Raw genomic sequence first — 15,203 nt, forward strand, 5'->3', positions numbered from 1 at the left:
TCACAGCCTCGTCTCCTGCACTTCTTCCTCTGTCTCCTCCTGCAAGGCGGTGATTTTGGGTCTAGGCTTGTGCTTGCTGGAGTTCCTGCGGTGTATCGGGAGCAGCTTAAGGCGATCAGCGTGGCTGATGGCTTGCCTGAAGGAGCTCTTTTCATTCAGCAGCTTCTGAATCGATTCATATTGCTTCATTTTGTTGTCCTCGATTACCTGAAGAAACATTTCCCTCTATTAGGTGGGTAATGCCAGTGCTCACAGAGTCCAGCTAACACAGGTAACAGAGCAGGGGAGAGACATGACAGAGAGCTTCTTATACGAGGATAAGTCTAGTTTATGGTTTGAAATTTCTGATTACAGCCATTAAAAACTCAACATGTGGAAAAGGTGCCAACTGCTCAAGTTACAGTATGCCATTGGGCTTGTTGCTTTCTCCTGAAGACTCAATTTTTAATGCAGAAATAACTTTGCAGAGTCCCCAGGTACTGTGGTATTTCCCTAGCACTGCTGTTATGGAAGCGTTAACTGCAGGACTGTTACAACAGAGTTATCTCACAAGGAGAGGGAGACATCTGCCAGAGAGGTGCCAGAAAGCCTGCTCTGCTTTCTTCCCAACCAACAAGGAAAAGACAGCTCTCCTCTGCTTGGAGGGACAACAGGTTTGCCCTGCGAGGCTGTGCCAGCCTGCACTGCCAGAAGGTAAATGACAGGAGAAAAGTCAGCTTCCCTTGCTGGCATGGCACTGCCAGCACAGGTGGGATGAGGAGCTCCTTGTTGGCAGGTGTTTATTAGCAGCTCTGCTTAGGCTGTTTGGAAGATGGGAAACCTCCCGACACCAGCTGCAGCACAGCCATGCCTGGCAAGGGCTCTGGGTATTGGCAAAGGCTGAGGCTGATTGCCCGGACAGAGCAGGGCGCCCAAAAGCGCATGCAACCTGCTCAGTAACCAGCCCACTCCAGCTCCAGGCCATGTGCCTCCTGCTGTGCAAGTGCACCCGATGAAATATTACTTGGAAAAAGGTGTTTCTGTCTGCTAACGGAATGAAGATCCTCTCACGTGGAGGAGTAAACAAACTACAGAGAAAGGAATGTCATTTTTAAGAACAATTGTGTAAGTTGCATTTTATTTCCTTTGCTAAGCATTTTTATATAACAAAGGAAATACTCTAAGACCTTAATGCTTTGCCACCTTGGTTAAACAAGAAAGGAATATTCGAGTGGCTTTATGAAAGAAATCAAAGACTCTGACCATCAGCTATTTTCTCAAGAAAGCCCTCTTTCCTCTGTACCCTCCTATCACCCAAGAACAAGTGCAGCCAGTTGTGCTTCTACTGTTGAGTCCCTGAGACATTTGCCAGTGCAGAGCACCAGGATCAGCAACCAGACAGCCTGTAGTGGTTGAAAGGGAGAATCCAACCCTTCCAGGCTGTGACCCAGCTCGTCTGGACATAGATGGCTATGACAGCCCCTGGGGAAGAGCAGACAGGAGCGTGTTGCTCTCACACAGGTGACAAGGTTGCTCAGCTGATGGATGATGCCCCCTGCGAGCTCGGAGCAGCAGACTTCATCACTACAGCCACTGCCATCAATTCTGCTCAGCACATGTTGTGCATTTGTCAAATGTAATGAAATAACTGTCCCCAGGTTACGAGAAATGCTCACCAGAAACCGCTGGCACTCCAGTATCGCTTCCAGCCTGTGCTCAGAGAGGATCACAGTGCAGTCTGCAAATGCATGCTTCAGAGTTTTTCTAATCACTTGGGAAGTTCTGAAAGGCAAATAATCGTTGGTGTTCAGACTGCAGTGCACATGCCCGCACCATCTGTAACTTTATTCACGCTATTTAGTCATCTAGCTGCATGGTGTAAAGCCGACGTGCGTGTACACCAGCACGTAAGTACAGCTCTGCAGTGTCTCAGCACACTGCACTCCTGCTGTGAAAGCACCCATCAGCTATAACATCAAGGCTGTAACTAAACTTCTCTGAGCCTCCATGCAGAATTACTAAGATGTATCTCTAAATACACTACACAACATGAATTCTTCCAGCCTAATTTACATTCTTGCTGTCTGAGCTGGAGATAAGTCAGCTCGGAGTGCTGAATTCACTCCCTATGAAATCCCAGTCTGATGTAAGCTCTGGGAGACAGAATCTCTTCTCCTCTGTTAATGTTTGCAGTGCCCAGCATCCTGCAGTTTCAGCGCTTACCTTGCATTGTGATGGTAATAGAACAGCAAAGAATAGCATGCTACAGCACTGAGCAGAGGTGGAGGAACACCCAAGGTTTTCAAATCCTGTTTTTGATGCTGTCTGGCTTTATGGCCTCACAGAGTTCCCCTGAGGCCACTTTGGGTCCTACCAGCTTGCATTAGGCAGCAGGATGTTGGGCTGTCTGTTAGTGCACTGTTTGTGCAGGCTGGCTTGCAGCACAAAGCATGCACCCCAGCAGGCATGCAGGGGTGCAGCGGCACTGAGCGTGGCCAGTGACCTGTTCGGCCTTTCCCCACAGACAATTCAGCGTGACGCAGATGGGTACGGTGTATGTGGCTGCACATCCCACCCCCTACTTCACATCCTCAGGTCAAAGCAGGGCAGCTAGCACAGCTGAACTACTGCCAGCAGACTGGGAATGAATTGCTGCCCTGACGGAAACAGCCTTGGACTGTGTTCTTCCCCATAGGCACCCTCTGAGGTCACACATTTTACACCTCCCTTTTCACCAGGGTCTGTTCCTGAAGCTGAAATCAGATTTAGTACCAGACTAGAGAAGTTACAAAAGGTCTCTTTAGGGGGTGCTGCCTGACTGGTTTTCTTATTTCGTAAGAGAAGAAATGATACATACACAGGATCTAGGTGAGCACTCGGTTCATCAAGCAGCAAGATTTTAGCTTTACTGAGGACTGACCGGGCAAGGCACATTAACTGTTTGTGCCCGTGGCTGAGGACACAGCCGCCATCCACAAGAACAAAATCCAACTGGCCTGGAAATTGCTCAATTACAGACTTCAGCCCAACCTGCCGGAGTGAAAAAGGAAAAGTCAGTGAGGTACAGTTACTGCTCACCGTGGGTATGATGACCAGTGCCTTTAATTTCCTTGCCCTTCACTTCTGACAGTAAACAGAAGATATAAATTGAGAAAAAACAGGTATCTGTCCTACGAAGACTACAAGCTAGTAACTGGATGGTATTAAAAGCACTGAAATATTTGAGACATGCAACATGCTAGGACTTATGTTGGGAAGCTGAGAGTTAATGCCCTGTTTGTTTGTCACATACAATGACTTTTGGCATTTTGACCAAAACCCTCTGAGTTAAAAGGCGAGGGAAAGCAATGTATTTTAAACTTTTTATCCAGAAGTGATGTGCGTCATTGGTAATGTTAAGGAGAGAGATTTTTGAAAGGAAACCAGGCCTCTTTGGTTACTAGGAGGGCAAAAAGAAACAAGCAAAATTCACATGCTACATTACATCAACAGAGAAAATAACCCAGGTCACCATGGCGGTTGTCTCTATGGCTCTGAGAGCATTTCCATCTGCTCCTTTTGATCTCTCAAAGGTCCTGTGCATTTTGCTCAGCCTGAAGACACCAATGGCAAAATCTTTAGAGGGGTGCATAGGATGGGAAGCTGTTTCACTCGTACCAGAAACTGAAACCTGGCACAGGAGGTGTTTTCTGGTTGTTTCTTCCAGAGCTCACATTGGGAAGTGCGTTGTGCTCACCCTAAAGCTTTGCATCTTCCATGTGTCCAAACTGGCCACACTCCTTGGCATTTACAGAGAAATGGTTGTAAAATATGGGAACCAGAAAACATATGTGAGTTGCATTGCTCCAGAATACATTATAGAACTGCAATGCAACCCTAGTGGATTATGAAGAGCCCCGCCTTGAATTTTTGAAATATTACTGATCTGCAATTCATTTTCATTCCAGGGGAAAAAAAAAATCCTTTGTGTTTCCTTTTTATGTGAAAACCATACAAAACTGTGGTGCATGGGTATGTGTGTTGTATTTTTGAAGAGTTCATGCTTTTATTTATAAGCAAATCAAGGCTGCTGCATTGTCCTTCCCTCCTCCTAACATAAATGCTGCCCTTTAATGAAATTCTGCAACAGGTTTTCAGCTGGAAAAGTTGCTTTCTTCTTAAAACTGCATGAGATCTCTCTCTGTACCTCTCGGGTCTGGCCTGCTGCCTGCAAGAGCACAATTTAGCCCCCAAAGTCTGACAGATTCAGGTGTTGAAATATTGGGGCAACGACAAATGAAACATCTGACATTTGTCCAGACTACACCTTGCTCTCTGCAGCTGATTGCAGGGACCATCAAAAGCTGCTGCTGACCTCAGCAGCACTGTCTAAATCCTCAGCAGCCACTGTGGATCCGGACTAAGCTGGAAGTCAGCTTTCTTTCTGTGCCACGCTCCCGAAGTTACACTGACTCATTGCCTCTAGCGAGCCAAATTTCAAGAGCATGAACTTTGTAAACAATCAAATCACTCCTACTAAAAAGTATTACAGCTCTTTTTCTCTCCTATTTGCTTTGCACTCTCTTGTCTATTAACTGAAAAACTCCGTATCACATACAGATTTGCCAAACTCCCTAGTGATAAACACTTGAAAACAATTTTTTTCACGCTGTTACAAATACAGTTTCACTCTTTAAAAACACACACACACTGAAAACCACGTTAAAAAAGCAGCAGAACTCGTCTTTTTCAAGAGAGGGAATGTTAATCGACATTCAACTTCCCCCCCCCAGCCTCAGGAATCAGAGAAGCACAATGCTGAGTGCTCCCTTGTCTCTGCTAGGACTGGCTGAAAAGCTCCTGTCACTTCATTTAACCAAAAATGTAGTGATGTTTTTATTTAACAGTAAATTATGCATAGACAGTGTCCATTTTCCCCTTTTCCAAAGACAGGAAAGAAATTATCTAAGCCTTGGACTGAGAGCAGAGACAGAGTTAACCTCCTGGATGGGAAACGAGGAAGCTCTCAGGTTAACTCCCACACTTGTAAGCATTTAATGATACTTGAGACTTGCTATGAACAAGGAAAATGGCACCAATTCATTTCTGAGTCTGTATTAAATAGGTCATCTGTAACTTGGAAAGAGACACCTGCTTTCTAGGCTGCAGCACTTCCCCTCCCTTAACTCTCAGCAGCCTTTTCTTTGGGCACGGTATACACCCATGCCATTTATTAAACCCTATCAGAGCCAATAGGTGGCATCTTACAACCATAACGTGTGGTGTTTTATCTCTGGATGGAAACAGAACTGTAAAAATTTCCTAATCAGGTTCCTAATCGTGAGCAATTTGAAAACAAAAACATTGCTAAAACCTCAACATAAAATTAAATTAGAAGAAAGAAACCCTTCAGGTTCAGAAAATCTAATAGTCTCTGATTCTTATTCTCCGTGAAGGAGGCAGCTGCCTGTGACACAGGTTGTATGTAAGCCTGAATGCAATGTCAGAGAGAGCTCCTTCTCAGCTAGCTCTAAGTTGGCCCAAGCATTGCAATAACTGGAAAATCTTTTGATGAAAGGTTTTTTCTAAGCCGAGTATAAATATTTCCCATTGCAATAATACTGGTCTTACATCTAGGATGGGCCACAGAAATTCCCCACTTTTTTCTGGCCTCTAAGATGTTTGCTAGTCATCTTTACACTTCTCAGTTGAAACATACTTTATAGAAATGTCATATGTTTGGCAAAGCATTAAAATGACAAAAAAATTACAGGATTTTTCACTGTCTCATTTTTCTCCATGCTTTTTCTCTCAGGGTCAGCCAGCAGAGTTGTACATAAAACCTCACCTATGCTAAATCACTGCACGAATAACTCAGGCTGTGCTGTGCGGAAGTTTATTTTATTTTTCTTTAACTCTGACAAAGGCAACTTTTTTCTTATTAAGCAATAAGGAAACACGGTTTATAGCCTGGCATTATCTTTTCTCAGCACTTTGTTGAGATACGCCAGTCGTTTGACCTACACTGTACTCTGTTGTAAGCACCTCACCAGAGGGACACAAACAACACTGAATGGTTTTACCTCTTCTGCGACTTTCCATATTTCTTCATCATTCCATTGCCCATAAGGATCCAAATTCTTCCGAAAAGTTCCAGAAAATATGAATACTTTCTATGAGAAAAAAGATGTATAGATAGATAGATATGAAACATCATGTAAGACATTATAAATTGTAAAGTATACAGAGAAAAAAGTCACCTTCTACAGTTACCAGATGAAGTTTATTGTAGATTTTTAAAAAATTTAGAAAGCATTGTTTAGGGGAAAAAAAAAAAAAAAAAAAAAAAAGGTTTTTTTTTTAAAAAAAAAAAAAAACTTACACTTAGTTTTTGGCAATTTTCTTTGTAAAAACTAACCCAAACTTGACTGCAAAACATTCAAAATCCCATTTCAGCAGTTTTCAGAATAAAAGATTTTCTGTATTTTAAGTTTGGAATAAGTCTTTCTAAAATCATTTTGACTCTTTATTATTTGAAACATAGTCAGAAAAGATCACTAACCCAAAGTGTGTGCTTCCACAATTTCACTTTGAGGCAAAAAGCCTCGTGGACATATGGCCATGTTCAGGGACACTCTCTTAAGTCGTTCCTCATCAATGAATTTGTCTTTCTCCAGTCACTTGTAGTCCAACACATTTTAGCGTCATCCTGTTACCTGACACTTCACCATGTCCCAGTCCTATCTGCAAAGATGTTTTCAGTCTCACTCCCGGTGTCACGTCCCTGGGATGTGATGCAGCACAACTGATTCATGAGCGCAGCCCCAGCAGGCTGCTCACACAAGAGGCAGCTCTGATGGATGCTACATCCACTGTGCTCTTCCTCCTCTGTCCTCTGCCTTCCTGATGCCACAGAGGATGATGAGGATGCACATTTCTGAGAACTGAGAGTGCATCCTTCTTGCTCTAAAGTTTACTACTGAATTCTGCTTTCTTTCATCAGTTTAGACAAAGAGATTTAAACAAACATCCCTTAGATACATGTTTTGTGGCTTGAAAAGCAATGACTCAGATGAAATTAAATATTTGTTTGATCTCTTTTTACATGGGGTGGGCGTGTCACATCAGTGGAAATGAGGTTCTTCAAGTGACACTGAGATTGCACAACATTTCTTATGAGATAACACTGAGCTGCTGCTTTCTATGCTGCTTGCTCAGTACACCTGCTGCTCACAGCAGGGAGAACTTGCTCTCAAAGAATGTAAAGTACTGTGTTGAGAAATACTACCATTTGCATGCTCTTTCCTTGTGCATACGGAACAAATATCAAGAGGAAGGATTTGAGACGATTATTTTCCTCTCCTTTTGTCCTCCTACAATAAAATATTTATTTAGAGATGATAAGTTGAAATGCAAGTAATTCACAGCCAAATAATTTCTGGATGAAATTAAAACAAGTCTTGGTAGTCCAATGATACTGAAAGCAGCGAAGGACCAGCTGCTCTAGCAGAAAAGGGCTGAGCAATATAGTTAGGAGATACTTTCCCAGAGTGCGGCCTGTCAGCCGTCTGGCCTAACCTGGGAACTTGGCATTCTTTCATCAGATTTCAAAGTGATTTATACACACGTTTGCATTAATCATTTTGTTAAGATTAATTAGGAGTTTAAAGGTAGCAGCTAAAATAAATCATTGTAATTAATTTACTTAATTAAGGGACTCAAACCATTGGCAGTAACTTCTGAGGTGTAAGAGGGAAGGAAGTATCTCGTTCAAGAGAGCAGAGAAAACCAAACCCATGTTGCTGCCCTGCAGCCACTGGAGGTGCTTACCTGAGACCCCTTCACTGCTCCACAAGCAAGAACTCAACTGAGCCTCAGGGAAGGCAGCAGAGTGTTCAGCTAACAGGCTTTGAGGTACCTTTGGCAGATACCAGGGAAAGAGCAGCGCCTTTCCTTTATAATCATCGTTCCCCTAACACCGAATGCTCAATATGTGCAGCACCGTCCTGCCCCCTGCCCTGTGCTGGTGAGTCGGTGTGCGTGGAGCTACGTGTGTGCAGCAGGACGAGGGCCTTGCAAGCAGCACTTTGTGTCAGTGCGGTGGAAATAAGAGCGCCGTGGAAGCAGGGTCAGGCATGGTTTTGTTCGCACGTTGAGCGCCATCCACTTAACTAAGGGAATAGGTATTTTCAGTTCTCACTGGTGAAGAATAGCTAACTGAACAAACCAGTTTTGAAGAAGATAGGTCTGAATAACATTCCTGTTGAAGTGCAGCAGGGAGAGAAATAAAGGGAACCACTTTATACAGAAACTGCTGTTATTTCTAATAAGTGTGCTTTCAAGAAGTAGGGCATGAAAAGCAAGCTATTCCCCAAAATACACTTTTTTTTTCAAGGTAAATATTTAATTGTCCCAAATTCTGGTATTTTCTCTATTCATTTCAACACCCCCTTCATCCCAGCTCATTAGAAACCACATAGGCTTCACTTGAGTAAATATGGTGTTAGTCACATGGGCCATTTACAGTCCATTTAAAAAGAAGCAGAAAAAGAAAAAGAAAAAAAATCTTGAATGCTACAAGATTAAAATTAAAAAAAAAAAAAAAAAAAAAAAAAGAAGGAGGAGGAGGAAAGTGACTCCATGGGTTTGTGTGTCATTTATAAATATGGAAGAAGTTGGAATAAGGAAAGTGGTGGAAGGGGAGCTGGATGGCTGGGGAGACTGGCAGTAAGTCTGGAACCATTTCCTTCTTGGTCATTTGTTCATATTCGCCCAGGCTGATAATGGGTGTGATCACACAAGAAATAGTTTCTCAGAGCTGACACCCATCCACAAGCAAAAAGGCTTAGGAATATAAATAGAGTCATGTTTATGTTCTGCCCACCCCAAATATTGTAAATCAACCCCTCTAAAGGGCACTAATCCCCCTCAGTGGCTAGAGCCTCTGCGTATTGGTTATGGTGTTGGGTATACAGTTTGTGCAGATAAGCTCCCTAAGTGATTTAAGTGTTGTGTAGAGAACCAAGACCCTGACGTACCTATGGAAATGCATACAGAAGAGTCGAGGATCAGTTTACAAGAGGCTGATAAGGAGTGAAAATACCCTGGCTGTGAGCAGCTGCTGTCGCAAAGACCCACGCAAGCCCTGAGCCAGACCCACAGGCCAGCACCCATCACTCTGCTCTTCTTGGGAACCCTTCCTTGTTCCCCTGTGCCCAGGACTGGAGAGCAAGTGCAACCTTAGCAAGACCCATGACACCAGCTGCACACACAGAGAAGTTAAAGTAACGGCCATATCACCTCCATGTTGCCTCCTCCAATTTGTAAATATCATGGCAACAATATTAACACAAAAGAAAAATGAAATTTTTATCCGAATGCCTTAGTATTAGGTATGAAGGTTTTGTTTTTGTAAGTGTCCTTTACTGACTGCATTGACATTAAAATATTTACAGTCAACCATAAGAGCATGTGAGCAATGAAGATCTTTGGCACCATTTTTCGAACCAGTTCTGTAAGGTTCAAAGCTCTCCTGAAGCTACTAAAACCCCTGCCTCCCACAGGTGCTGTGCTCCTGGAAGCACTGAACCCATGCACAGAGGATAACTGGCACAATGTCCCGAATGAGCCTGTGGGGTTCTTATTGATCTCCACCAGCGTTCTGTGCATGGGCCTGGGGCAGCAGATGCTCCCAGGTGTGGTGGTGCTGGCATGCCTTGATGCCCTGCAGGAATCCAGACTCCTCAAGACCTTCACATTAGCGCCTCCAGGGTGCTGAGATTCCTGGCACAGGAGTGACCGGGGATGGTACAAAACAGCCACTCCTGCGACCTCCAAGCTGGTGCTGGAGATAGGCAGACAGGCAGATATAACAAAGTGAGATGGCGTCTGAAAAACTGGAAGTACATAGGTGACAGTTGTAAAATGTCACTTCTTCAGTGAAAAGAAGGAGAAAAAGGGAGTCAGCTGGCAATCCCACTAACAGTAGTAATCTTGTTCTCCATAATAAGCTTGATTTTAACTCTATACCAAGTATTTAACGTAGAAAATGCTGTGATATCTACCAGGATGATTAAAAGTCTAAATATGAACAGAACACTCAAGGCTCAAGGAAATATCCACTGTGACACCTTACGGATCTCAGGTTTCTCCTTTTTTGTTTTAATGGGAAATTGGCTCTAGATCTCCCGTTCTCCCTTCAAAGATAAATTTCTGGGTTTGTTTGTTTGTTTCACCAATCTAGCTCTATCAAATAGTTAGGACATAATCTGCTTGAGGACCAGTATGCAGAAGAGCTTCAGTGTGATGAAATCGGATGCAGCTGGCTTTCCTCACCAAACACATTGGAAATGTGGTGGGGAAAGTCTTGTGGAAGAAGCATCAGAAAGGACTGCCTGTAAAAAGGGATGATGGGCTGTGATTGTGCTTCCAGCAGCCTGTTATCGCTGAGTTACTGTTTTACATGAGAATTACAAACATCCTGTAGGAGCCGAGCTGTGGTTTAGGCTGTGCTTAACCAGCGCCAGCCTCTGATGAGGTGCAGGAAGGAACTTCCTTGTGGGTGCTCCAGGAAACTTGTTTTATATGATTTACCAGTTCGTGCACTGACAGCTGCATTTGATATACTGAGAGGAGCAGATGGATCTTTGCCTTTGCTCTGGCTCAGTGTGAGCCCTGACTGCCTCTCAGGCTCTTTCAGCACCTCCTGCCTGGAGCAGAGTGCAGTACGTGCTGCCATTAGGACTCCGTAGGTGCTACGCAGACATCCCATGACGTTCCCATGGAGGAAAAGTAGCTTTTTTTCCTTCAAATTACAAAATTTAGGAGGAGAAGAACAATGCTGGGAAATTTTCATGAGGAAGCATGCCTCAGGTCAAACTAGCTCTGTTCTCTTGTTGTTAGTGCAGCCTCTCTCCTAAGCCTGTGAACATCCATGTGTTGTTATAGGCCAGCCTCCCAGGAAAGGAAAGGTGATTTTTTTTTATTTTTTTTTTTCATTCTGAAGCTGCAGGTGAATGGCAGAGAACAAAAGGCTCTCTTTGTTCTGGTGGAAAAGGCGGAGTGGCATAAGTAATTTCTCTTCCCTGCTGGGAAAATACTGGTGAAAACATTATTTCACTCTGAATGTGGGAGCTTTTGAGGTATAATGTGAGGTTTCTCAGAAAGAGATTTGGACAGAAGCTGCAAAATGAAGCACGGAAACAGACTGGCAACTTGTGATTTCCAGAGAATGCAGGGCTGAGATTTTTTGGCATTGATCCATGTATCATGGACTTCCAAACTGAATTAAATATGTGACTTGAACAACAAACAATGTGTCTCACTAGCAGAAGAGCAAGTTACATTGCTCACGTAATTAACATTTCTCACATTTGGCTGATGGCTGCAGAGTGATGTTTCCCATACCATCAGTGATTCTGCAGAGAGTTCTCATCTATGGGAATTACTAATCATAGTTTTCAAAGTGACAGCAAGGCTACTAGTAACAACGCATTCAGTTTTCTCTCCAGCTCATGCATTCTCAAGGCTATCTGTAGATGGAAAACAAAAACCCTGCTGGGCACCCACATCCCAAAGGGAGGAAAAGGGTGAAAGCAAAGGATTATTATGGGAGAGACAGGGAAGCCCCTTCTCACACAGAAAGTTATACTATATCACGAAAATATCCCAATGGAGACAACTTACTCTCACAAAAACACCCTTCAACAAGTCATATAACATACCTGTTCTACATACTAAACCATCAAGGCAATCTTTGCCAATCTAGACACAGCTGTATTTACAATCCACAGCACAGCTACCTTGACCTGAAAGGGTGACTTTTTTTTCTTGCTTGCAACCAAAAGTCATGCTGACAGCACTGAACCAGTGGTAATAAACAAATAAAAGTTTACAGGACTAGACAGAAATGAAAGAGTTGCAGAGCATAGAAGAAAGGGTGACAGATCAGCTGCCACGGGGCAGTCAGCCAGGCTCGGCCTGATGGGCAGAGCTGGGCCAGGAGGAGAACCTGAGCAGTGACTGCCTGGCGTAGCTGGCAGTGAAGGAAGAGGCTGCTCTGGCAAGGTCAAAGTGCTTAAAAATTGCTGCCTCTGGCGAATTGCTGCACCCTCGGCAGCTCTGTGAATGACACAAAGAGGAACGACACTGATGATGTGCTGGAGGGAAGGGATTCCACGCAGAGAGACCTTGACAGGCTTGAGAGGTGGACCTGTGCAAACAACAGGAGGTTCAACAACATCAAGGGCAAGGTCCTGCACATGGGTTGGGGCAATCCTGAGCACAGATACAGGCTGGGCAATGAGTGGATTGAGAACAGCCCTGTGGAAAAGCACTCGGCGGTACTGGTAAATGAAAAACCATGAGCCAGCAATGTGCACTTGCAGTACAGAAAGCCAACCATATCCCGGACTGCATCAAAAGCAGCATGGCCAGCAGGGTGAGGAAGGGGATTCTCCCCCTCTGCTCTGCTCTTGTGAGACCTCACCTGGAGCACTGTGTGCAGCTCCGGGGCCCCTAGCACAAGAAGGACGTGGAACGAGTCCACAGATGATCAGAGACAGGAGCACCTCTCTTATGAAGACAGGCTGAGGCAGTTGGGGTTGTTGAGACTGGAGAAAAGAAGGCTCTGGGAGACCTTACAGTGGTCTTCTGATGCCTAAAGGGGGCCTGCAGGAAAGCTGGGGAGGGACTCTGTGTAAAGGAATGTAATGATAGGAGAAGCGATAATGTTACAAAGAAATTCTTCAGTCAGAGGGTGGTGAGGCCCAGAGCAGCTGTGGATGCCCCATCCCTGAAGGTGCTGAAGGCCGGGCTGGATGGGGCTTTGGGCAGCCTGGTCTGCTTGGAGGTGTCCCTGCACATGGCAGGGGGATTGAACTACACGGTCTTTAAGGTCCCTTCCAACCCAAACCATTATAGAGTTCTATGAATTTCAGGGCATGACTCTAAAACTGCTACTAGCCTATTAAATAAAATAACTAATGTATAGTATTGACACATTAAACATAAAACATGATGGTTATAAAACAGGAGGTAAGAACACCACTGACTGTATTTTTTTCTTTAGGTGGCACCATCTTATTTTGAATCAACATGTAAACCATTTCAGAGGCAGAGAGATAAGCAGGCTCTAAACTTTTGTTTGAGTGTAACTTCTCATTTTTTAGAACAGTTCTTGTAAGGGTAACAGAAATTCTCAAAATGTAGCATTTTCTGCAAGTTATCACTTCCATCCCTCCAATTTCCCCTTTCACAAAATCTTTGCTTTTTTTTTTTTTTTTTTTTTTTCTTTTTCTGCTTCCTATCCTAAAACAGCTACCTTTCACCCTAAAGGTAACTTCATGCATATGGATATGCAATCAATAAAAATAAAGGTACACAATTGCCCTTTTGCTGCCTATAAAATATTTTCATCACCTGAGGGATCACTCCAAAGGCCTTTCTCCATTGCTGCAAGCTGACTGTGTTCCAGGAGATGCCATCAATCTGGATATCCCCTTCTGTATTCAGCAGTCTTAAAAATGCAAAAAGTAAAGTGCTTTTTCCTGAACCAGTTCTTCCTAAAAGGCCCACCTGCAATGCAAATTCATAAAAGCAAACACTTAATATTGCTCACACGTTAACCACAGACTAAGGCAGCAATACTTAAGAGATCTTAGCAGCGGAGAGCAATCCAAATGGCTCTCAGTGGGATGGTGTATGCCATTCATTTGGGAATGATAAAAGCCTACAGCAAGGGCTGAATGAGACACTGCTCCAGGCTCTGTTTTGCTGGTGTAAACCTTCAGAATTAACTAGGAAAGACAATCCACTAGTCTATGCTTAGCCAAAGGACATAAATTTGCTTATATATTATTTTTTTATTCTGTAACCACCAGCCAAAGCTGCAATACTGACTTTTTCAATAACTGGATTTTATACAGCTAATCTGAATTGTGGTCCCCAAGTGTGGGCTGTGTTTGTCAGATGACAATATAAATGTGGAGGTGATGTGAGGACTCTTCCTGCTACCTGGCATCCTTTCCACAGCAGTGCCTCAGACCAAACAAGACAAGCAAATGTCTATGCTATGTGTCACCAGCAACTTCAGCAGATGAGAGCTCTCCCTGTTCATGTTTGCTTTTCCCTTGCTTCCCTACAAATCTTCTTCAGTTTAAGGAGCATGCTCCAATTCTGGACACATTACCTGTGAGTGCAGGGTTCATCAGTGGAATTGGATAAAATGTCTAAATCATAGTCATTGTAAAAGGATCTTTGTTTTAATTGCTTTGCCCCTCCTCTGTACAGTACAAAAGTATCTTTCATTCCCATTACTCCTCTGCTTCAATGGATTTTCCAGGAAGTAAATCAACCGGACTGCAGCAGCACCAACACCTCCACACTCCAGGAATCACAGGTTGCCTCTTCTCCATAGGCAGAGTGGTTTCAGGATGGTGCTGCTGGAAGTCAGACCCCCAGTATCAAAGTGTTGATGCCCTCAAACTTAGCAGATGAAACATTCAGTTCATGTAAACTAATACAGATCTATGAAATCTGGCAGAGTCTGATGCTATTCAAACAAGGAGCTGAGAGCTGCCTCATGGCGAGGCCAGAGCATTGTCGCTGAACCTGTTTTCCCATCTAGGTGACAGAGTTAAAATTGGCTCTTCATCCATACAGCTTAAGCACAGGAGATCTTGCAAGTCTTTCTTTCCACCCTACTGGGGATGATACCTCAGCGTGAACCTCAAGCAGAGTGTTCAACACCTGCCTAAGTGCTGCCCTGAAAAGAGAGCTCTTTCTTGAACGTAACTCCACACATGCACTAAGATTAGTTAGGGGGTGGTAAACCTTTTAAAGAATAGAACTGTTTATTGTTTGCTATATAATAATTTGGCATAGCCTACAGTACCCGTGGAACACCCCTCTGACCGCCGAGCCGCTGGTGCGTTGATACCCTTGGCACACCAGCCGGTATTCTTTTGTGCCCTGTTCCACCTGGGTCAGTGTGCCCCCAGCATCTGTGCTCATTTGCACACTTCCTTGTCCACAGGAGAAGGAGACAAGCTTCAGGCACCGCAAGAGGACTTGGAGAACTGCTGCATATATATTTTACCTTTTTATTCTGCTCAAACACCCTCACCATGCTTCACTGAGGTGTAAATAACTTCAAGACTTCTAGGATACTTAAGCCATTAATGATTATCCTTGCGATTTTTGTCCATAGCTAATAATCATACAGATGAGCTCTTTTTTCAGACATT

At 43.8% G+C, this 15,203-nt stretch overlaps 1 protein-coding gene across 1 annotated transcript in view; it reads right to left on the reverse strand.

The window, feature by feature from the left end:
- The window catches only part of CFTR (CF transmembrane conductance regulator), an 85,195-nt gene continuing 69,992 nt past the window's right edge, over positions 1-15,203 (reverse strand). The window contains exons 23-27 of the mRNA XM_032207621.1: positions 13,378-13,533; positions 6,042-6,131; positions 2,837-3,009; positions 1,656-1,761; positions 1-207 (exon numbers count right to left, since the gene is read on the reverse strand). Of these exons, the coding sequence (XP_032063512.1) occupies positions 1-207; positions 1,656-1,761; positions 2,837-3,009; positions 6,042-6,131; positions 13,378-13,533 (732 nt within the window). The remainder of the gene's footprint in view (positions 208-1,655; positions 1,762-2,836; positions 3,010-6,041; positions 6,132-13,377; positions 13,534-15,203) is intronic.

The sequence above is a fragment of the Aythya fuligula genome, chromosome 1 (assembly GCF_009819795.1).
Source record: "Aythya fuligula isolate bAytFul2 chromosome 1, bAytFul2.pri, whole genome shotgun sequence".
NCBI classification, from domain to species: Eukaryota; Metazoa; Chordata; class Aves; order Anseriformes; family Anatidae; genus Aythya; species Aythya fuligula.